At 39.6% G+C, this 24,828-nt stretch overlaps 1 protein-coding gene across 1 annotated transcript in view; it reads right to left on the bottom strand.

Moving 5' to 3' along the window:
- The window catches only part of WDFY2 (WD repeat and FYVE domain containing 2), a 203,478-nt gene that overhangs the window by 58,306 nt on the left and 120,344 nt on the right, over positions 1-24,828 (bottom strand). Inside the window, exon 4 of the mRNA XM_003801798.3 lies at positions 9,135-9,189. Coding sequence (XP_003801846.1) covers positions 9,135-9,189 — 55 coding nt within the window. The remainder of the gene's footprint in view (positions 1-9,134; positions 9,190-24,828) is intronic.

Raw genomic sequence — 24,828 nt, 5'->3', positions numbered from 1 at the left:
TTTGCTAAGGTTCTGTCCTTTCAGCCTCCTTCTGGACGGGAGCTTCTGTATAAAGCTGGCTGCAGTTCGCCATCTTGGCTCCGCCCCCCTCATTTCTTAATAGTTTTGAAATATACCACTGCATCATGCACATTAGGTGAGGTCCCCCAAATACCCTCCCTCGTCCCATATCCCACCTTCCTTCTCCTTCCTCTTTCCTTCTACTTCCTGGACTATAGTAATGTTTTACCATTCATATGAATGTTTAGGTGATTATATGTTGATTTCATAGTAGTATTGAGTACATTGGATACTTTTTGCCCCATTTTTGAGATGCTTTACTAAGAAGGATATGTTCCAGCTCCACCCAGGTAAACAGAAAAGATGTGAAGTCTCCATCTTTATTATGGCTGCATAGTATGCCATGGTGTACATATACCACAATTTGTTAATCCATTAATGGGTCAATGGGCACTTGGGCTGTTTCCATGTCTTGGCAATTATGAACTGGGCTGCAATAAACATTCTGGTACAAATGTCTTTGTTGTAAAATGATTTTTGATCATATGGATATATGCCTAGTAGAGGAATTATAGGATCAAATGGTAGGTCTACTTTTAGTTCCTTGAGAGTTGTCCAAATTTCTTTCCAAAAAGGTCATATTAGCTTGCATTCCCACCAGCACTGTAGAAGCCTCTCCTTCTCTTTGCATCCACTCCAACATCTGTAGTTTTGGGATTTTGAGCTGTAGGCTGATCTTACTAGAGTTAGATATCATCTCAAAGTGGTTTTGATTTGCATTTCTCTGATGATTAAGGACAATGAGCATTTTTTCATGTGTTTGTAGGCCTGTCTTAATCACAGAAGTTTCTGTTGAAGTCACTTGCCCACATAGAAAGGGGTTATTTATTCTTATTGATTAGTTTGAGCTCTCTGTAGATTCTAGTTATCAGACGTTTGTCAGAATCATAACCTGCAAAAATCTTCTCCCATTCTGAAGGTTGTCTGTTTGCTTTACTTACTGAGCTCTTGGCTGTGCAAAAGCTCTTTAGTTTGATCAGATCTCAGTAATGTTTTTGGCGTTGCTTCAATTGCCCAGAGGGTCCTCCTCATAAAATACTCTCCCAGGCTGATTTCTTCAAGTGTTTTCCCTGCACTCTCTTCTAGTGTTTTTATAGTCTCATGTCTTAAGTTTAAATCTTTTGTCCAGTGAGAATCAATTTTGGTAATGGTGAAGGGAGGGGGGGTCCAGTTTCAGTCTTCTACACGTCATCAGCCAGTTCACCCAGCACCATTTGTTAAATAGGGAGTCTTTCCCCCATTGAATATTTTTGATAGGCCTGTCAAAGATCAAATGGCAATAAGTAGCTGGGTTCATCTCTTGGTTCTCAATTCTATTCCATAAATCTACCTCTCTGTCTTTGTGCTAGTACCATGTTGTTTAGATCACTATAGATTGTTAGTATAGCCTGAAGTCTGGTAATGTGATACCTCCTGATTTGTTCTTATTTCTGAGTAATGTATTTGCCATTTGAGTTTTTTGTGATTCCATATAAAATGAAGTACTATTTTTTCAAGTTCTTTAAAGTATGACAATAGGGATTGCATTAAATCCGTAGATTGCTTTGGGTAATATAGACATTTTAACAATGTTAATTCTTCCCAGCCATGAGCATTTGTTAATATCTTCAGCTATTTCTTTTCTCAGACTTTCATAGTTCTCCTTATAGAGATCATTCATGTCCTTTGTTAGGTAAATTCCAAGATGTTTCATCTTGTTTGGCACTATTGTAAAAGGAATAGAGTCCTTGGTTGTTTGTTCACCTTGACTATTGTTGGAGCATATAAAAACCACTTGCATGTAAGTATTGAATTTGTATCCTGAGATGCTGTTGTATTCCTTGATCACTTCTAAGAGTTTTGAAGCTGAGCACCTGGGATTTTTTCTAGGTATAGGATCATATCATCAGCGAAGAGTGAGAGTTTGATCTCCTCTGACCCTATTTGGATACCTTGGATCACCTTCTCTTGCCTGACTGCAATGGCTAAGACTTCCATTACTATGTTAAATAGTAGTGGAGACAGTGGGCGTCCTTGCCTCATTCCTGATCTGAGTGGAAATGTTTTCAATTTTACACCATTTAATATGATATCGGCTGTGGGTTTGCTGTAGATGGCCTCTATCAGTTTAAGAAATGTCCCTTGTATGCCTATTTGCTTAAGTGTTCTGATCATGAAAGGATGCTGGATATTAGTAACGGCTTTTTCTGGGTCAATGAAGAGAATCATATGGTCTTTCTTTTTTACTTTATTGATGTGATGTATTATTTTTATAAATTTCCATATGTTCAACCAACCTGTAACCCTGGAATAAAACCAACTTGATCACAGTGTATAATTTCTTTAATGTGTTGTTAAATTCTATTTGCTAAGATCTTATTGAATATTTTTACATCAATATTCATTCATGATATTAGTCTATAATTTTCTTTCTTTGTTGGATCCTTTCCTGGTTTGGAGATCAGGGTGATATTGACTTCATAGAATGTGTTGGGAAGTATTTCATCTTCTTCTATGCTTTGGAAAATGTTGTATAATATAGGTACTAGTTCCTCTTGAAATGTTTGATAGAATTTGTATGTGAAACCATCTGGTCCCAGACTTACACCAGAATTCTATCAAACCTTCAAGGAAGAGCTTATTCCCATACTCCAGAAATTATTCCAAAAAAGTGAGGAGGAAGGAATCTTCTCCAACATGTTCTATGAAGGAAACATTACCCTGATACTAAACCCAGGAAAAGACCCAACTAAAAAAGAGAATTTCAGACCAATTTTACTAATGAATATAGATGCAAAAATTCTCAACAAAATCTCATCTAATAGATTACAGCTTATCATCAAAAACATCATACATCATGATCAAGTGGGTTTCATCCCAGAGATGCAAAGTCGGTTTAATATACCCAAGTCTATAAACGTTATTCACTGTATCAACAGAAGTAAAACCAAAGACTATATGATCCTCTCAATAGGTGCAGAAAAAGCATTCAATAAAATCCAGCATCCTTGTCTAATGAGAACACTGAAGAGTATAGGCATACGTGGCACATTTCTGAAACAGATTGAAGCTATCTACAACAAACCCACAGCTAATATTTTACTGAATGGAATAAAACTGAAAGCTTTTCCTCTCCGAACTGGAAGCAGACAAGGTTGTCCTCTGTCACCATTACTATTCAACATAGTGCTGGAAATTCTAGCCAATACAATTAGGTAAGACAAGGAAATAAAGGGCATCCAAGTGGGAGCAGAGGAGGTCAAACTCTCCCTCTTTGCTGACGATATGATCTTATACTTAGAGAATCCTAAAGACTCAACCACAAGACTCCTGGAAGTCATCAAAGAATTCAGTAATGTTTCAGGATATAAAATCAATGTCCACAAGTCAGTTGCCTTTGTATACACCAATAACAGCCAAGATGAGAGGCTAATTAAGGACACAACTCCCTTCATTATAGCTTCAAAGAAAAGGAAATACCTAGGAATATACCCAACAAAGGAGTTGAAGGATCTCTATAAAGAAAATTATGAAACACTAAGAAAGGAAATAGCAGAGGATATTAACAAATGGAAGAACATACCATGCTCATGGCTGGGAAGAATCAACATTGTTAAAATGTCTATACTTCCCAAAGCAATCTACCTATTCGATGCCATCCCTACTAAAATACCAACATCATACTTTTAAGACTTGGAAAAAATGATTCTGCGTTTTGTATGGAGCCAAAACCACTACCATGTAGCTAAGGCAGTTCTTAGTATTAAAAACAAAGCCGGGGGCATCACCATACCAGATTTTAGGCTGTACTACAAAGCCATAGTGGTCAAGACAGCATGGTACTGGCACAAAAATAGAGACATAGACATTTGGAATCGAATAGAAAACCAGGAAATGAAACTAACATCTTACAATGACCTAATCTTTGATAAACGAAAGAAGAATATACCTTGGGGGAAAGACTCCCTATTCAATAAATGGTGCTGGGAGAACTGGGTATCGACATGTAAAAGACTGAAACTGGACCCACACCTTCCCCTCACAAAAGTTTTGGCCAGAGCCTCTGAGGACCTACTTGGTGAGCTGGTGCAAGCTAGCTCTGTTTTGAGATCAGCCAATATCAGGTACCCTATCCTAAGAAAGTCACAGCATTAGTTTTAAATCTCGGTTGTGAAGTGATACAAACAGCTGCAGGGCCCAGCCCCCACCCTTCAGTTCTTTTCTGCTACAGAACTTCGAAGGTCAACCTCAGAATGTCCCCAAGTGGACAGCCCCAGCCAGACATGAGTTCCAATTAAAACTGTCTCAGGCAGTGCAAACCCTGCTCAACAGAGAGGGATTCAAGGGTCTCTAACAGCACAATTGGAGTGAGGGATCTATACTCCTGCCTGCCAGACTCAGTCCACACTGTTGTATGCTTCTCTGGTCACAGGCCCAGTTTGAGCAATGGGCCATGCTCCCTGCCCACAGGTCTCAGGCCACACCCCGCAAGCCTCTGCTTGCCAGACCAGTTGAAGTCAGGGGAAACTGCCCTGCCTGCCAGTCTCAGTCCATCATGGACTGAGTCAGGGCACTATGCCCCGCTTGTAGGTTTCTGTCCTTGCCAGGTAATCTCTGCTCACTGGCCCCACTGGAGACAGAGGACCACACCCTTGCTCTCAGGTTATTAGTCCCCACCTGGCGAGCCTCTGCTTACAGGCCCAGCAGGGGCTGGGGACCAGCCATGCCTGCCAAAGTCAGTCCATAGGAGCAACCACTCTCCTGCTGTGGGTGTCATCAGAGCTGGGGGCTCTGCACCCCGTCCTGCCAGACACAGCCCAAACCAGGGGTCAACACTACCACTGGCCGGGCATAGTCATAACCCGAGGAGACTGCTCCTCCTCCCAGTGAGTGTCCCTTTCTTCTCATACCCTCTTTCTTCCCCATTATTCACAGATTCTGTCCTGATGGTTGGCGGTCCACATTATGCCCAGATCTCTGAGGAAAAGACCAAACGCTCTGTGCTCTGCGAGGGGCAGAACTTCAGACCACCATGCGAAGGGGGAAGGGTGGACTGGGAGTTTGGATTTGTGGGAGCAAATATCTGTTCAATTTTCTGCCTGGTGCTGACTAGGTTCATAAGTGGGATCTCCGTGGATAAAGAGACCTTGTGTTTAGCAAGAATATAGAAAAAAAATTTTTGTATAGCTATACAATATGTGTTTTAAGATAATACTATTACAAAAGAGTCAAAGTTTACAAAAATTACAACATTCATTTAAAAAGTTACAGTAAGGTAAGGTGGACTTATGTTGAAGGAAGAAAACTATTTTTTTTATAAATGTAGTGCAGCCTAAGTGCAGTGTTTATAAAGTCTGCAGGAGGAGCCCTCTCCCTCACTCAGTGACTTCCAGTTGTGTAAGCTCCATTCACAGTAAATGTCCTACACGGATGTACCATGTTTTATCTTCTATAATTGTATTTTTAATGTACCTTTTCTACGTTTGATATAAAAATACTTACCATTGTGTTACAATTGCTGACAGCGTTCAGTACAACTATGTGTTTAATAGGTGTGTAGCCTGGAAGCGACAGGCTCTATCATAAAGCCTAGGTGTGTAGTAGGCTGTACCTACTGTACTAGCTAAATTTGTGTAAATAAACTCTATCATGTTTGCAAAACAACAAAAATGCCAGATGACGCATTTCTCAGAATGCATCCCCATCATGAAGTGATGCATAACTATATACCTTCAATTTTCTTGGATATATGCTGTGTCATAAGGTAACTTAATGTTTGAGATAATACTAAACGTTCATTTAAAAAGTTACAGTAAGGTAAGGTGGACTTATGTTTGTCCACCTTGAGGAACTCTTTGAGGAACTGACGACAGTTTTGCAAAGTGGCTGTAGCATTTACTATTCCCACCATCAGTGTCTGAGGGTTCCAATGTTCCTACATCTTTGTCAACACTGTTTTTTTTTTTTTTTTTTAGAGACTAAGTCTTACTTTATCACCCTCGGTAGAGTACCATGGTGTCACAGCTCACAGCAACCTCAACTTGGGCTTAGGTGATTCTCTTGCCTCAGCCTCCCGAGTAGCTGGGACTACAGGCACCCCTGTTTTCCTTTTTTTTGGGAGAGAAATTAAGATGTATTGAATCATTGATCTATTCCATATACTTCACTAAGTAATCTGTATATGTAATCTCTTAAAATTGTTTTTTGTTGTTGTAAAATATACGTAACAAAATTTACCACTTTAACCATTTTGAACTTTTTCATCTTCCCCAACTGAAACTCCTCTCCCTAGTCCTTCCTTGGCAACCATTATTTTACTCTCTCTCTCTGTGAACTTGACAACAGTAAATACCTTATATGAGAGGAATTCTTCTGTATTTGTCCTTTTCTGATTGGCTCGTTTCACTTCGCATGTATTCATTTGCATATGCAAGGTTTACACATTGTAGCATATGTCAGAATTTCCCTCCTTTTTAAGACCACATAATATCCCACCGTACGTCTATACCACATTGTTTTTCCCTTCATGTGCTGATGGACATTTAGGTTGTCTTCACCTTTTGCCTACTGTAAATAATGCAGCTATGAACATGTGGGTATAAATTTTCTGTTTACCATAAAAAATAAAAATGAGAACTAGCTTCAGAAGTACAGAAGACACAGCCTAAAAACAACTCAAGTTGAGAATTATTAAGAAGCTAAGTTGCCTATTCCACATGAGCTCACAGTGCAAAGTGGCTGCCAGAAAAGTCCCTTTTTATATTAGAAGAAGAGTGCCCAGGAGAGCAGAGGAAGGAAGAAAATACGATTTTATACTAATACTTATCAGATTACATGCATGTAGTAGTTCCCTACCGCTATGTAACAAACTATCCTAAAACTTAGCAGCTTCAAACAATGAACATTTATTATCTCAGAGTTTCTGTGGGTCAGAAACCTTGTGCAGCTTAGCTGAGAGCCTCTGACATTGCCGCTCTCACAGACTATGATCCAGATGTGGGGTGAAGCTGACAGAGGGAAGATCTGCTCCCAGCTCCCTGCTGTTGTTGCTGGCTGGATCAGTTCCTTGTGGGCTGTTAAACTAAGGGCATCGGTTTCTTACTGCCTGTTGATAAAGCCTCCTTCAGATCCTCAGCATACGAACTTATCCACAGGATAGCTCACAACACAGCAGCTGGCTTTCATCAGCAAGAGAGGGCCAGGAAGATAGAAGCCCCAGTCTACTGTGGCCGATCCTGGAAGTAAAACCCATCACTCGCCATGTTCTAGGTCCAGCCTACACTAGGGCAGGAGCATGAACACCAGGACGCAGTCTCATTTGGGAGCCATCTTACAGGATGCCTACCAAAACATGCCTTATTTTAAATAACCCTAAAGGTACAATATGATATCTCAAATCTGTGACCGAGACAATTAAAAGATATTTAAGAAATGCTTTGTAAAAATGGATACATAACAGTTGTACATATTTATGGACAACATGTAAAAACGTTTTAAAGAACAAAGCCTCAGATGATATAAAATAGGAGTTGGAGACATGCTTAGACTAGAAGGGAGAAATAAAAACCAAATGGAAGGGAAAGGCAGCAGTGAGAACTGTCATGGCAGTTTTAAAATAACTGAAAGGCTGTCACATGTAAGAGAGCTTAAACTCAGTTTTTGTGGCTCCAATTAGCTGATTAGCTGGGTAAAGACCACTATGGGATGGTGTTCACCTGTCTGCATATGGGATGGCGTTCACCTGTCTGCATATGGGATGGTGTTCACCTGTCTGCATCTCCACATGATTATAAACGGCTTTACAGAGAGACCCTATGCATGTCCTGTTCACTGCTGCAGTTTTCAGCTACTGGAACATAGTTAGGTAGTAAAATTATTGAAGTATAAAAAAATTATTGAGCATGAAAAAATTTAAAAATACTACTAGAGAGAAATGAATTTTAGTCTTAAATCTTAAAATATAATACTCAATGCTTAGAATTTTCCAAAATCAGAATGGCTGGTATGTCTCTGGAGAGGCCAGATAATCACACAAGATGAAATTAGGTCATAAGATTTAGATGAAATGGCCTTGAAGTGTCAAAAGGTCTTCCTGTAATGTTCTGATTCCACAACATGGTTGGTCTGGATCAAGAGATCCATTCCAAAAATTGTTCCTTAGCTATACTATAAAGATGGCCTGCCAATGTTGAAGGCACAATTGAGTCTTCAGTGTCTTGACACTGGTCAACTTGGTAGATAAACTTGATTTACAATGCTTCCCTCTCAAGAGTGCCACAGCTGAAAATCTTTAAGCCTCTCACCAGTGAGTAGTACTCGCTACTAAAGAAATAAATTAGGTGTTTTAAAGATTCTGTTTCTAACATCAGTAATTCCTCCCCTTTGCTCACTGCAAGATGCTCATGGCTGTATCTTACTCTTTCCCTTGGGCAAGATGACCACTCTGACCACTCTGAGCAAGTATGAAGCGTGTCTATCCACAGCAGCCCTGGCCGCACTTCCTGAGCCTGCCCCACTGTTGGGAAGCTGTGTGGTGTAGTTGAGAGACAGCCTGGGAGCCTGGGAGTCGCTGACCAGTCCCGGGTCTGCACTTGACCAGCTATCGGGCCAGAGGCAAGTGACCTAATCTCTTTGGGTCTCAGCCCCTTAATTCAAAAACTGGGCAATATTCACCTCAAAAGGTTGCTCTGGGCTGGTCTTGGTGGCTCACGCCTATAATCCAGGCACTTTGGAGGCCAAGAAGGAAGGACAGCCTTGGCTCAGTTTGAGACCAGCCTGAGCAACATAGCGAGACCCATCTTTATAGAAAATACAAATATTAGCCAGGTGCGGTGGCAAGTACCTGTATTTCCAGCTACTTGGGAGGCTGAGGCAGGAGGGTCACCTAAGACCAGGAGTTGGAGGTTGCTATGAGCTGTGATGATGTCACTGACCTCTAGCTTGAACAACAGAGCAAGATCCTGTCTGAAAAAATACAAAGGGCTGCTCTAGTCTGTCCCCTGACTACGGCACAGTGAGTGCTGTGTTGGGGCAGAGAAAACAAGCAAGAAAGATTTTAAGGTCTGGGTAATGAGGACATGCCTCTCACTCCCTACCTTGATAGTTCTTCACAGGAGTCATCTTGTTATAATCTTCTGACAAAATAAACTCCTGCAAAAGAAAAGAAAAACATTAAGCATAAAGAAATTCATAGTAAGTGAAACTATATTTTGGTAGAATCAGATTATATAAAGCAAATTACCAATACAGCTATAACTAACATTAGCATTCTGCCCATCAATTTGGGATTTTGTACCACTTTAGAAGTGACGATCATAATTCCAATCCAAAGCAATTATCATGGTTTTACCTTGTAATTTTTGACTTTTTTGTGAGTGTATGCATGAGAAGAAAACTGGATCAAGCTCAGAGTCTTGACTCTGGTCAACTTTGTAGATAAACTTGATTTAAAATGCTTCCCTCTTAAGAGTGCCACAGCTGAAAATCCATAAGCCTCTCACCAGTGAGTACTCTCTACTATTAGGTGTTTTAAAGTTTCTGTTTCTAACATCAGGAATTTACTCCCCTTACTCACTGCAAGCTGCTCAAGGCGGCACCTTACTCTTTCCCTGTACTCTAGGGCACCTGGCCCTGGGTCTTGGCACAGCAGGAAATCAATAAATATTAGCTAACAGATATACCTCTCATTCTGATGAGATGAGTTTATATGGCAAACTTACACAAACATCCATTTCTATACATACGTTGTGCTCTTTGTGGGAACACGTAAAAGGTGAGTGTGTCTGGTTTCCCTTAAGCATCTATATCTACAGTGACCTGTACATAGACGCCCATCAAGTGTTTATGGACTCAGTCAGGTTTTGAGTCCTTTAGCTTCTTTCAAATGCAAAATATCCAGATATCCTTAAAAAGTAATTTGTCAACCATAAGGAAAGCTACAAACTAAGAAATCAATGCTTTCAACCAGGAGGGTGGATTACTTAAGCTCAGGAGTTCAAGACCAGCCTGAACAAGAGCGAGACCCCCATTTCTACTAAAAATAGAAAAACTACCCTGGTGTTGTGGTGCACACCTGTAGTCCCAGTTACTTGGGAGGCTGAGGCAGGAGAATTGCCTGAACTCAGGAGTTTGAGGTTGCTGTGAGCTAAGATGCCACAGCACTCTATCCAAGGCGACAGAATGAGACTATCTTAAAAAAAAAAAAAAAAAGTCAGTTCCTTCATCTAAGCTTAAAAATGAAACAGTGAATCTTTTCAAACCATGTGGAAGCATCCAGAATTTTTCTTTGATGACTTAAACTAAGGGGCTGAAAGGACAGACACAGCGCTGTCTGTCTGAATTTGGGAAGGGATAATCTTTCAGCTGTAGTATGTTTTCCATGAGGGACATATTCATGTCTTTAAATGCAATTTGACCTTAACTTGTTTGAATGAATTTTTTTTTTCTGTTTCAACTTCTACATACTAAAAATAGCTTTTGGTTTAGGAATACACACATATCTAAGTTTTAGTGTGCTATCACAGTATTTAATATGGTATTTGTTGTTGACTTTGGAAACAACCTTGACTAAGTTTTATATAAAAAATTTAATAATGTTCATTTAGCTACATTTTTAAGAGAAATTCAGAAAGAAATAACCCTTTATGTTAACATATAATTTAATTGCTACAGAAAATTACTTTATTTTAGTTTTATCAGGATTTTTTTATTAACAGTCCCTGCTGATTGGGTGTGGTGGCTCACTCCTGTAATCCTAGCATTCTGGGAGGCCGAGGGGGTAGGATAGCGAGGGCTAAGAGAACTTGGAGACTAGCAATCAAGAGCAAGAGACACTCTCTACAAAAGAGTAGAAAAATTAGCCAGGCATGGTGGCATACACCTGTTGTCCCAGCTACTCGGGAGGAAGAGGCAGGAGCCAGCTTGATTCCAGGAGCTTGAGGTTGCAGCAAGCTATGATGAAGCCACTGCACTTGGGCCTGCAGCAACAGAATAAGACTCTATCTCCAAAAAACAAAGTAACTGGTGAATTTAAGTAAATGTATTTTGATATCTATTCTAGAAACTTTTTTTTTAAAGTTTTGATTTATAAAATAGACCATTCTGATAAATTTACTAATATTTAGCCATTCTTGAATTCCTGAAAGAACCCAAAGCTCATTATGGTGTATTATATGTTCTTCGGCTAATATATTATACTGCTTTTGATATGCTAATATTTTTCAAGGGCCTTCACATGTATATATTTAAAAGTATTATTGGTTTGTTGTTTTCCATTTTGGTGATATCTTTACTGGGTTTCAGTATAAAGACAGGACAGCAAAGCACAGGGGTTAAGACCCGGGCCACTAGAGCCAGACTGTCTGGTTTAAACACCAGCTAAAGCACAGACTAGTTTTATGACCTTGGACAAATTGCTTGAGATCTCTGTGCTTCACTTTCTTCCTCCATAACAGACTCATGAGATTGTGATGAGGACTGAATTAATATAAAAAACACAATTAAAAGAGTGCCTGGTACAAAGTAAGCACTCTATGATAAAGTAAAAGAAATAAATGCCATCTTTTATAAAATGGATTAAGGGGCCTTCCTTTAAAAAAAAAAAAACCCTTCTGGACTATATTGAACAATTCTAATGGAAGAATTAGAAGGAATCTGGCCTGTCAAACTCTCCCCTTTCCCATGTGTGTCCAGACACGTGCTGCACATACTTAGCTATCTTTTTAATTTACACCATCACACGAGCATTTCCCGTGTCATTAAACATTGTTTGAAAAATAAGTTTTAATGGCTACCATATCGGAAAGCTACAGGATTTTATAATTAGTTCCTCGATGTTACATTTCTAAGACACCCATGTTTTATTAAAAATAACGAGAATGAGAATATCCTTATAAATAATCTGTCTATTTTTATGATTGTTTTCTTTGGATTGTTTTCTACAAATGAAATTGTCGACATACAGGCAGAAATTGTTGACATAAAGGCAAAAATAATTCTAAGACTCTGGATAAATATTCCCATTATTTCTTCCAAATGGTTTCTGCCAGTTCATGCCCCTTCCGTCAGTGCTCTAGAGCGCCTGTTAGTTGATTCCAGCCAACGTGTACGTTCTATCAACAAAACTACTACTACTTAGATAAAAATAGGACTTAAAGATTTTAACACTTGAAAACGTTGATTAGCCCGTAGTATTTCCTCTTTTGTGACTTTTCTGCTATCTACAGAATTTTTGTGTTTTTCTTATCTATTTGTATATGTCATGGATTGAGGATATTTTCCATGCTCTGTCATATTTCAAGCAACTACTTATTGTTTTTTAAAAAAATTGTATTGAAGTGGCTTTATTAATATTGAGAAGTTCTAAATTTTACGTGTGTTAAATATAATATTCCTTCCTTTGTGATCCCATTGTTTAAATTTACAACATTCTTTGCAGATGCATCCACTCAATTTACTTCTAGTTTCCTCTTCTTTGTACATTTAAAGACGCTTCGAGCTCCTGGAATTTACTTTGACTGAGGTGAGAATGAAAATCAATTTTTTTCTTAAAAGCAAACAACTTTTCCCATCCCAACTGACATAGTATCTATAATATTTTATATTCTTACATATATTTGAGTCTGTTTGGGGGTTATTTAACTCTCTTTACCAACTGCTATTCTATTTCTGTGCTAAAACCAAAATGATTAAATTACTGCAGATCTACATTATGTGTAAGCATAAAGGCCACGTGTTTCTGAATTTCTCTTCTTTAAAAATTGTAGCTAGATGAATATTAAAACAATCTTTTTATGTAACATAATCTTTTTATGTAAAAAAATCACAGTAAGAATTTTGATTGGAATTGCATTAAACCTATAAATTCAGGAAGACAACATTTAAAGGTCTTTATAAATGTACACTTGTATTAGTAAATTTTTATAATTCAACTAATTTTCACGTATTTCTTTTAATAAATTATTTCTAGATTTATGCTGTTAACTTCTATAAATGGGATCATTTTTCTGCTACTTGGTAAACTCTGAGTTATAAAAATAAAAAGAGGGTAAATTTACAGGAGCTAACTTTGGACTAAAACTGAAAAACAGTGATACTGTAGTTCTTGAGAGACTCATTATTAATCCACTTATAATCTTGATTTGTCGCAGTTAAGAATGAGGATAGGGTACTTGGCTACGTGGGACATTTAACACACTTGCAACTCTAAATGCAGAATGACACACCATTCTATTCTTAAAACTGATAAGGAAAGAAAGGTTTCTTTGATATTTCAGATCAAATAAAGGAAAGAAAAGACTGAAAGGAAGATGGAGAGACTATTTAAGCTGCAATGTAAGTAGCAGCTAGTGCTTTGGACTGGAGGAGGAGAAAAGAAGAGACAGGGGGAAAGCCACCACGCTTCTCTGTAGACTTGCCAATGCCTTTCCTACTCAGCTTTGTTTCTTTGAATTCCTATGAAAACCTAGCCTTACAGAATGAATCAATCAGGTAGCAACATTAACTTTATTGGTGCAAAACTATATTCAAAAAAGAGTTTCTAGCATGCCCTAGCATCAAACGTATAAGAAGGCCATGTCTGCAAATCCACGTGCCATTCACAAGTCTTGTGTTTCATAAGAACAGTCATTACCGGGCTCATTGCCTGTGGCTCAAGCGGCTAAGGTGCCAGCCACATATACCTAAGGTGGCGGGTTCAAATCCAGCTCGGGCCCGCCAAATAACAATGACGACTGCAACCAAAAAAAATAGCTGGGCATTGTGGCGGACGCCTGTGGTCCCAGCTACTTGGGAGGCGGAGGCAGGAGACTCGCTTGAGCCCAGGAGTTGGAGGTTGCTGTGAGCTGTGATGCTATAGCACTCTACCCAGGGGGACAGCTTGAGGCTCTGTCTCAAAAAAAAAAAAAAAAAAAAAAAAGAACAGTCATTACTTTCTGTCAGCTCATGAAAATCAATCTACCAATAGATACCATGTTTCTTGTTCGGTACAGAGGTCATCTTATCTGAGTCCCATCGTCATTCAGCTTGCATCACTCTAATGGGAGGCCAAGAAGTAGTACTTGGTGTCTTTGTTAAATGAAAGGTGTTGTTTCTGGTCACCCTTAGGTTTCTGAACAAGTTCTCAGGGATGTTCTAGATCCTTCCATGAAAGAAAGGAAGTAACAGAACGATTGGAGTCCACAGTGTCGTGGCTGTGGTTCCATCAGGACGGTGCCATGGTGTGAATGGCTATGTCCTTCCCAGAATTCATGTTGAAAATGAACTGCCAACATGATGTTATTAAAAGCAGTGGGCTTTAAGAAGTGACTAAGAGCTCTTATAAAAGAGGTTGGAGGGAGCCTTCATTCTTTATGCCCCTCTCATCCCTCTGCCATGTGAGAACACAGTGGTCCACCCCTCGGAAGGACACAGCATTCAAGGTGCCATGTTGGAAGCAGACTGGGCCCTTACCAGACACTGCTGGTGCCCTGATCTCAGACTTCCCAACCTCTAGATCTATGTGAAATAAATTTTTATTGTTTATAAATGATCAAGTCTCGGTTATTTTGTTATAGCAGCAAGAACAGCCTACAACACACAGGAAGAAATTAAAGTATCTGCAGCCCACACAAAGATGCCTCCATTTCATACACATGCTGGGACAATAGCCCTACCCTGGCCAAAGTACATTACTTTTATAGAGTAATGTTCAACCACTGAAAAACATAAAACTTTAAAAAAATCTTTAATAGTTAAATTAGAAAGCAATCAGTCACCCTGACTGTCCACTGTTGAGTTCACCATTAAAGAAATAATACATACTTCTAAGCACTGCCCACCTACGCACCTACTAAGTAAGGTTCAGATCCTCAAGAATTCCATTAATGGCTCGGCACCCATAGCACAGTGTTTACCATATACCATACCATACACATATACCAAGACTGGTGGGTTTGAACCCGGCTGGGATCAACTGCAACCAAAAAATAGCTGGGCTGTTGTGGCAGGCACCTGTAGTTCCAGCTACTCGGGAGGCTGAGGCAAGAGAATCGCGTAAACCTAGGAGTTTGAGGTTGCTGTAAGCTGTGACGCCACAGCACTCTACTGAGGGCAACATAGTGAGACTCTGTCTCAAAAAGAAAAAAAAAATTCCATTAATACAACCATGGAAACTTATATATTTTTTTAATTACTTTTTTCTTTTTTTGGAAACACAGTCTTACTCTGTCACTTGGGCATCATAGCTCACAGCTACCTCAAACTCTTAGGCTCAAGAGATCCTCCTGCCTCAGCCTCCCAAGCACCTGGCACTACAGACACCTGCCACAACAAAACCTGGCCACTTTTTCTATTTTTAATAGAGACAGGGTCTAGCTCTTGGTCAGGCTGGTCTCAAACTTCTAAGCTCAAGTGATCTGCCCTCCTTGGCCTCCCATATTGCTAGGATTACAGGCATAAGCCACCATGCCCAGCTAACTTATTCACTTTTTAAATCTAGTTTTTAGTTTCTTGCTTTATTTAAGTTTGCCAACGAGCACTTACTTCTTAAAATGACACTAATTTTAGAGTAGAAATATAATCTAAAATTGGATTATCTGCTACTGATTCTTGGTCATGTGTGCTGCATTCAGAGATACAAATGAATTTAATGCTTGATAGGTCTAATTTATATGAAGAAAACTAAATTATAGTTACACAAGGATCAATACAAAAGTTTTGAGACACACAAAAATCCAGAAATGTAAAATCCACGCAGACAGATGTAAGTCAAGCCCTCCCAACAACACAGATAAGCTAAACAAATTGAAATTTGCACGGGTGAATCAGCAAGAGCAATGTCAAATGTGTTTCCTGGATGTAAAATAATGCACCATGACACAGTTTGTCTCAAAACTCACAGTGACCCACATAGTCCCTGTGTAGGTTTTTCTCTCCTCTTGGAAAGATACATTCCCAGCCAACTTGCAAGGTCATCCAAAAAATAAATAGGAACTCTTAATTCAGCCCAACTGTGGTAAGGAATGAAGGAAGGTATAAAGTCACCTATTGAACTGCCCAGCAAAAATGTCCCACAAGACCACACAGCTTTGTGAGGCGATGTTATTTGTGTGTCTATGCGAAACCATTACTGAAGAGAGGACTATTTTTACTGGGGTAAAAAACATTTAGTATTAATCTTGTCATCTTCACAGTTTTTAAGTGTGGTTCAGTGTGTTCAGCACGTTCACACTGTTGGGTGATCAGTCTCTATACTCATTAAACAATAATTCTTTCTCCCTTCTCCTCCCGGCTGTGACAACTGCCTTCCTACTCTTTTTGTTTCTATGATTTTGACTGTTTTATAGAATTCATGAGTAGAATCTGACAGTATTTGTCTTTTTATGACTGGCTTATTTTACTTATTTATAGTATAGCATATTTTCAAATTTCATTCCTATTAAGGCATAAGATGAGGTTTCCTTCTCTTCTAAGGCCTAACATTCCCACACACACACCATGTTCTCTTTGTCCATTCATCTGAGATAAACGCATGGGTTGCTTCCACATCCCGATTTCTGTGAATGGTGCTTTACTGAACAAGAATGTGCATCTCTTTTCAAAATCCTGCTATCACTTCTTTTAAATATAGACACACACATGGGAATGCTGCATCTTACGTGAATTCTATTTTTAATTTTTTGAGGAACCTCCATACTTAAGAAGGTGACTGATTTAAATTCATTGTTAGAAAAGTATAACTACCTTTAAACCTGTTTTCTTTTCATTACAAAGTTTCAAGATTAACAGTCTCCCTTTTACCTGGGCTACAGGGAAGTTGTGAATCAAATTCCAGTCTTAATCATACAAACTGTGCTGGTCCTTACAATCTGCATGCCTGTGCTACTCTGGGTTTTACTCAGCTCTTTTTGATTGCAGGGAACTCCAGCCACTAATGAGAGAATTCGCAGTAGAGACAGAGGCTACAAGGACACGTACAGGCAGATGAGACTACCCCAGTCACTCTATCTCAGGGCCTCTCTCCTGCGATCCCTGCTTTTGTAGTGGGCGCAAAACTGTTGTCCCTTCTCAGCCAGCTGGTGTCTTCTGACAACTCCGCTCATAACTGGAGCTAGTACGTGGCCACCACAGGGCACGGAGATGTCCAGGGCAGTAAGACCACTCTGTATGATACTGTGATGGTAGACAGATGTCCTCACACATTTGTCTAAACCCCCTGATGTAAACTATGGACTGAGGTGATAGGGTCTATGGATGTAAGTTCTTCGGCTGTAACAGACGTCCTGCTCTGGTGGGGGATGCTGATAGTGAGGGAGACTATGCATGTGTAGAGATGGGGGCTGGTGGGGGGAAATAACTGGAGCTTCTCAATTTGCCGTGAACCTAAAACTACTCTAAAAACACAAACGAACACCACCTCAAATCTTGTTAAGCTTCTACTTAACAAGCACTCTACTGAGGGGGACATAGTGAGACTCTGTCTCAAGAACGAAGCTAAGGAAGGCCCTCTGAGATCTGCGTGCCCCTTCCTACAGCTGTCTCTGCAATTCCACACCCTGGGGCCTGGGGCCTGCACCCTTACTTGTCTTTGTGTTTAAATCCGCAGTTCTCCAACTTTTTGTTCTCAGGTTCCCTTAGTCTTAAAATTATTGAGGACACTGAAGAGCTTTTATATGTGTGAGTGGTACTGACACCCACACATATAAATATATATGTAAAACATATGATATTAGAAATTAAAACTGAGGCTTGGCACCCATAGCTCAGTGAGTAGGGCACCAGCTACATACACCAAGGCTGGTGGGTTCGAGCCCAGCCTGGGCCTGCTAAACAACAATGACAACTGTAACCAAAAAATAGCCAAGCGTTGTGGTGGACACCTGTAGTCCCAGCCACTTGGGAGGCTAAGGCAAAAGAATTGCTTAAGCCCAAGAGTTTGAGATTGCTGTGAGCTGTGACATCACAGTACTCTACTGAGGGGGACATAGTGAGACTCTGTCTCAAAAAAAAAAAAAAAGAGAAATTAAAACTGGCATAATTTAAAAATATAAATTCACTAAAATAACAATAACAAATTTATTGTCTTTATATAAATATCAATCTATAAAAATAACTATTTTTTATAAAAACAAATTTAGTGAATGAGTGGGACTGTTTTCCATTTTAGCAAATCTCATTAATGTGTAGTTCACCAGAAGACAGCCCCTCATTCTGCTTCTATATTCAATCTGTACGTTCGCTAGAAAATGAAAGTGGAAAAGGCCAATAACATCTTAATATTATTATAAAAATAGCTTTTACTTATCGATCACGGTTTGAAAACTACTGGTATCAGTGATGGACCTGACATTAGGTTTTGCTTAATCTTCATTTCAGATTCTGTCAGTTTACCTATAGAGTTCAAATAATTTGTTTGTTTTATAATTATGAAAAGAGGTTTTGTTGGCTACCAAACAATGGGACATTCTCTCATCCAGGAACTGAGGGAGAAGGTGTCTTTTCCCCTCCTGTCCAATGCCTGATGACTTTAATCTTTTCTGACCACATGTATTTTAATAAGTTGAAGGGAAGAATGCTTTCACTGCAATCCCCCAAGCCTTGGCTCTGAACTCCGTAAGGAAGTCCTGATCACACTTCTAAGGAGAAGGACATATGCCACAACCCACGAAAGCATCTGAACCAAAAGAACAAAAGCTAATTGGGTTTGTGTACCAATAGCATCTGTGAGCCTCTCCAGATTCAAAACATCACCTACAAAGAGTCAAATTCACATTTAAAAATACTTCCCCTAAATTCTTGTTCAAATTCAGTTTTACAAAAACACAAGAAACAAAGCAACGTCTGGGTCTCCCCATACACAGCCTGCTTCCCTGTCGGCCCCACTCCAGCCCCACGCTCTCCCTGCCATCTCTTCTCATCAATGGTGGCAGGTTTTGTGCTCTCCTGTCCTCAGCCCTCAACACCGACTGTAGGTAGTAACCAGACGCAGGGGGCTTTTCAACAGTATCTCTCCCAAGAGGATGGAAAGGGAAAGGTAAAAGAAAAAAGACACACAGGTTTGGATGCACTTCCAAGACGGGCTCTGGCAAATTTCATAATCTGAAGGACAAATGCTTTCAACTCGTGGGGGAGGTGCTAGGCTGACACATCATCATATTGAGATAGCCGCCAGCTGAGCATCCTGTGCCCTATGAATGACGATGCCCTTTCATGAGCAGCAAAAGAGACTATCTGTTTTAAATGACATTTACACATAATAAAAATTCTGCTGTACTAGTAAATAGCAAATAATGTGACATCAGTTTATACAAACTCTAGCTGCTGATATTCCTTACATAGAAGAAATGACTCAAAACGTTTTGAGAAAATGATTCTGAACAAAAAAGCCACTTGCTGAAATTAAAAATTGCTTATAGCTGGGTGGTACCTGTGGCTCAAGAAGTAGGGCACTGGCCCCATGTATTGGGGTTGTGGGTTCAAGCCCAGCCCCAGATAAAACTGCAAAAAAAAAAATTGCTTATAGCTGATGTCATGATATTTAACCCCTGTTAAGGCTGTAGACTACTGTTCCTACTTATGAAAGCACCTGGTGAAAGAAGTTTGGATCTTTGGTTGTTACATTTTGAATTTCCTGGAGTTGTAGAGTTTGTAAGGAATCTTAAAGATTACCTAGTATAATGATGTGTTATTTAGACAGAGAAACTCAAGTCCAGAAATTCAAAGGGCTTGTTCCCAGGTCACAGGCTTGGTTTCACAGCTCAGCTTACAACTTAGTTCTATCTTCTGATTTTTTTATCCACTGCATTCTGACTCATGCAAACCTCAAAAAGCCCACTCAAAATGATTTTGAAACTCAAGAGAATATCTCATTGAATCTCCATGTGCAAAGGAAAAAGTTTCAGTGCAATTTTTTAAGTCATTACATTCCTTAGAGAATCCAAATGACAATACATCACACACACAAACACACACATACACACCCCCCGAAAGAAAGATAAACAGAAACCACCACACACTCTTAATGCCTCCGCAGTGACCCATTACCCAAGCCTGAGCCCTGGAAGCAGGACCAAACAGCAAGTTGTGCGCTGACCAGCGCGCACACGCGAGGCTGCAGACGGCAGTGACTGCTCTGTGATGGCGCAATGTGAGCTCAGCTTGGAAGTTATTTTTGCCAGTTACCCCTTTTCCCCACCCAATTTTTCCTACACATTCAGTCATCAGATTCTTACTATTCATTGAGCCCAGGCCCCTTCTAACACATTTCCAAGTAAGCTGCATTTATTCCCAACAGTGACCAGCCAGTCCCCAGCTACTAGCCTGTGATCCAGTCTCTCCCCTCCCTTAATCTCCATCACTTTTTAATCCTGTCCTTCCAGGTAAGGTTGAATACTCTGCTTTCACATAATCACCCCGGGCAGACTGGATCTTTTCCTCTCTCAATTTCAAGAGGCTCTGCAGTTCTTTGATGTCACTGTTCATAATCTGCATTAAATCGGAGGTACCTATGATCAGATCACTTTACCTTGACTTGTAGATTAGAAGGATGGAGCTTTTTTGTCTTCCTAATATGTGTTTCTACCATATGTCTAGTATTTTCCACAATATACAATGTATGAGAAGTAATCAATAAATATTTAAAAAGAAAACATATTCTTTGTTTTTTTTTAAATCAAGCCAAGATTTTAATTGTACTACTGCCAAACACACTCTGGCCTCAGAGCCTCTGCATGGCCTCTGACCCTGTCCTAAACACTCTCCCCAGACATTAGCAGGACACCCTCCAGCCTTCAACTCTTCTGCTCACATAACACCTTCTCAATTCCGCCTTATCAGACCACCTTTAAAAATCTGCAATCCATTCCCTCTGCCCCATCCTCATATTCTCAATGTCCCTTACTCTGTTCTATCCCCCCCCCACAGCACCTATCACCTCTATGATTTTCTAACATACATGAATTATGTTTCTTATTATTATAAGCTTTCCTATATGCAACATAAACGTGGAGAAGGATTTTTTCGGTAAGGGATGGTACATTTTGTTCACTGATGCATATCAAGCACCTAGAATACCACCTGGTACATAGTTGGTGTTTACTATGTATTTATTTAAAAAAAATATGAAAGAATAAAAGTGTTGGACAGGCTTGGTGGCTCACACCTAAAATCCTAGCACTCTGGGAGGCTGAGGTGGGTATATTGCATGAGTTCACAGGTTCAAGACCGGCTTGAGCTAGAGCAAGACCCTGTCTCTAAAAAACTGTCAGGTGCTGTGCCAGGCACCTGTAGTCCCAGGTACTCTGAAGGCTAAAGTAAGAGGATCACTTGAGCCCAAAAGTTTGAGGTTGCTGTGAGCTGTGACACCATTGCACTCTACCAACGGTGACAAAGTGAGATTCTGTCTCAAAAACAAAACAAACACAAGAATAAAAACATTATTTCATGTTAAACTATATTAATTTATATATAGTGGCTCTCTATTAATATACTTTTGAAATATATGAAAATAGTATTAAGGGTACATGTGAATCTTTCTAAATGTAGAATATAAATGTCTTAACACAATAACTAAGAAAATGACATGAAGGCTATGTTAACCAGATGGATGAAAGTATTTCAAATTGTATATAGAAACAACACACTGTACCCCATGATAGTATTAATGTACACAGCTATGATTTAATAAAAAATAAAAAGGAAATAGTAATACATAATATATTATACAAACATTAAGCATGATTTTTTTTAGTGATGGCTACAGTAAATGTCATTTATTATTTTGTATTTTCATTTAGATAAATCATCAGAAAAAATCAAAAGAAGAAAAAAAAGAAATAGATAAGCCGTCAGAGAAAGATTATAAAAATTTGCTTATTGATATCTCAAGGGGTTCAGTGCCACCTAGTAGATTCGAATGAAAATATGTGCAATCAGACATTCCAATATCAAAGACAAGAGGAACAGAGTCTAATTGCCAACCCATCACTTTTCCTACTCGATGCTGATAAATAGATCACTATATGCCTTTGACTCAAATCTCAGGACTCACCAATGTTTTACATGTTGGGTCAACAAAAAACACAGTAACAGGTGGCTTTTTCAAGCTGTTTATAACCACAGACTTCATGCTGAAATGTTATAATTATCTCTTTTATTGGATTTAAATTTGTGAATTTTCAGTCTTCAATACTACTCAAAGAACAAAATATGCATTTAGCAAGTAAAAAAACAAAAAAGGACAGCTAACAATACATGTACAATTCAGTCTTACTAGTCAAAAATGGTGCTCACAAGAAATAAACTAGTTTAAGAATGATGAGTTAAGAAAATTATTTTTAAACTTGAGGTGGCAAATATTGTGTAAGAAATAATACTCTTTAATTTCAGATAAAATGATTAACCTTACCAAAAAGTAAATTAAAGTTCATGTATTGCTGAGATGAATAGAAATTCTGCCATAAAAAAATAATTACCTAGGAGAGACCAAGATGGCGGCCGAGTAGCAGCTTCTTTGTAACAGGGCGCAGTGAGAAGGGGGAGAGAAGATTTCAGGGATCTCTGGCCGGTGGGTTTTGTCCAGAGGCTGTCCTCTGGTGACCCAGGAAGTCAGTGAGAGACTTTAGGACCCTACGAGGAGGTCAGAAGGGGTGGAAAACCCGCAAGTAGTGGGTGGCCGTTTGTTTGGTCAGAGGCTGCCTGCAGCTGTATCTATAGCAAAAGTGAGACTGCAAGCGGGAAGAGCCTTGCCCGGGGGCTGTTTTGGTTCATCTGAACTTGGGGACTCCATTGAACTGCTTTGGGAGACAGACCTGGGGCCGGTGTGCGGATGACTTTGGGCGCTGTCTGGGCCCCGGGACTGAGCCGCTGAGCCGGTAAGGAGCTGATGCCCTTCAGCTGTGTGCTGCCTGCACAGTTTCTATGGGGGAGCTGCTCCTGCATGGTGCAGTGTGGGGATGGCCAGGAGTCCTTGGGCGAGTGATCTAGTGACTGAGCTGCCCAAAGGCAGGGGCTGTGATGCTGGAGGAGTGCGGAGATCCAGGTGTTTGGCAGATTAACACCCTTGGCCCTCAGGGGCATTGAGGGAAACTGGATTTGGCGCATTGGATAAGCAGGCAGCCATATCAGGAGAGGTCCCAGGGATAAGTGCTTTCCTTGGAAAGCTTCTGTTTGGCCCAGGCCCACAGCTTGGAGGGTCTTTTAAGTGGGTCTAAGAGACATTCGGGTTCCTAAGCCTGCAGGATCTGTGAAACCAGTTAAGGCCTCTAGTTTCCATCTTGTACAGCTGTATCAACTTTGAGATTAACTGCTCACTCCTCAGAAGATCACCTGTTAACCGGACAGTATTTACGAAGACATACATGTTGTTTATTTTTGTTCTTTTTTGAACTTCAACTTTTCTTCTTCTTTTTTTTTTTTTTTGACACTTTTTCTAGTCTATATACAACCTTCCATTTTTGCCTTCTTTAACAATTAGAATTTTATTTTTGTCAGTGTTTCTGCCCCTATTTTTTTTTTTTTTTAACTTCTCAACTTTATCCTACTAGGAGTTTTTGTTTTTTTGTAATGGTTTGACTTATAGCATTTTGGTCTCTCTTTTCTACCTGGTGGAGGTGGGGTACTGTGTCTGAGCCAGCTGGCACAGAGCTGTTGACCTTAAGGTAATCACCTAACCTGGAATCCCCAGAGATTGGGGGTCCTTAAGGGTGGGTCATAATACTCTACTATACACATATACTATTTGTGTCTTTTTCTTTTGATGTCTTTTTTTTTTTGTTAATATTTCCTTTTACTCACCCCCCTCTTCTTTCTCTCTCTCTCTTTTTTTTCCTTTTTAATATCTTTTTTCCTTTCTTGCTCCTCAATCTTCTCATCCTTCTGGTTTTGTACCAAAAGGACTCATTAAAATTTTAGGCCAGTAACATAACTTAGGATAAGAAGAAGTGAAAGGAAAATTAGGGTAAGGAAACAGATATAAGAAAGCATTCATGAAGAAGAATCAGCAGAAAAATCCTGGCAACATGAAATGCCAGTGCAGAGTAACCCCTTCTAGGGATTGCGAGGCAGCTACAGCAGAGGATTACTCCTATAAGGAAATGTTAGAAATGACAGAAAGGAAATTTAGAATACATATGTTGAAAATAATGAAGGAAATTGCTAAGAAAGTGGAAAACAATCAAAAAACAATGAAAGAAATTGCTGAGAAAGTGGATAATAACCAGAGGGAAATTCAAAAACAGAATCAAATAAGAGATCAACGATACGAAGAATACAGAAAGGACATAACAGAGTTGAAGGAACTGAAGCAGTCAATCAGAAACCTCAAAGATGCAATAGAAAGTATTAGTAATAGATTAGACCACGCCAAAGAAAGAATCTCTGAGCTAGAAGATAAATCCTTGAGATAACCCAAATTGTTAAAGCGGCTGAAAAGAAGAGAGAAAAAGCAGAATGCTCATTGATAGAATTGTGGGACGCTATGAAGCATTCCAATATACGAGTTGTAGGTATCCCTGAAGGGAAGAAGAATGCCCCAGAGGAATGGAAGCCATTCTAGAGACTATTATAAATGAAAACTTCCCTAATATTACCTAAGATTCCGGCATACCCCTTTTTGAGGGATATGGGTCCACTGGTCGCCTTAACTCAAATAGACTTTCCCCAAGGCATATTATAATGAATTTATCTAAAGTCAAGACAAAAGAAAATATTTTGCAGGCTGCCAGGAGTAAGCGTCAACTGACCTACAGGGGCAAACCTATCAGGGTGACCACAGACTTCTCTAATGAAACTTTTCAAGCTAGAAGACAATGGTCA

The sequence above is a fragment of the Otolemur garnettii genome, unplaced genomic scaffold, assembly GCF_000181295.1.
Source record: "Otolemur garnettii isolate 467f Iridium unplaced genomic scaffold, OtoGar3 scaffold00221, whole genome shotgun sequence".
Lineage (NCBI taxonomy): Eukaryota > Metazoa > Chordata > Mammalia > Primates > Galagidae > Otolemur > Otolemur garnettii.
The sequence above is the reverse complement of the archived record's forward strand: the minus strand, read 5'-3'. Positions and strand labels throughout refer to the sequence as shown.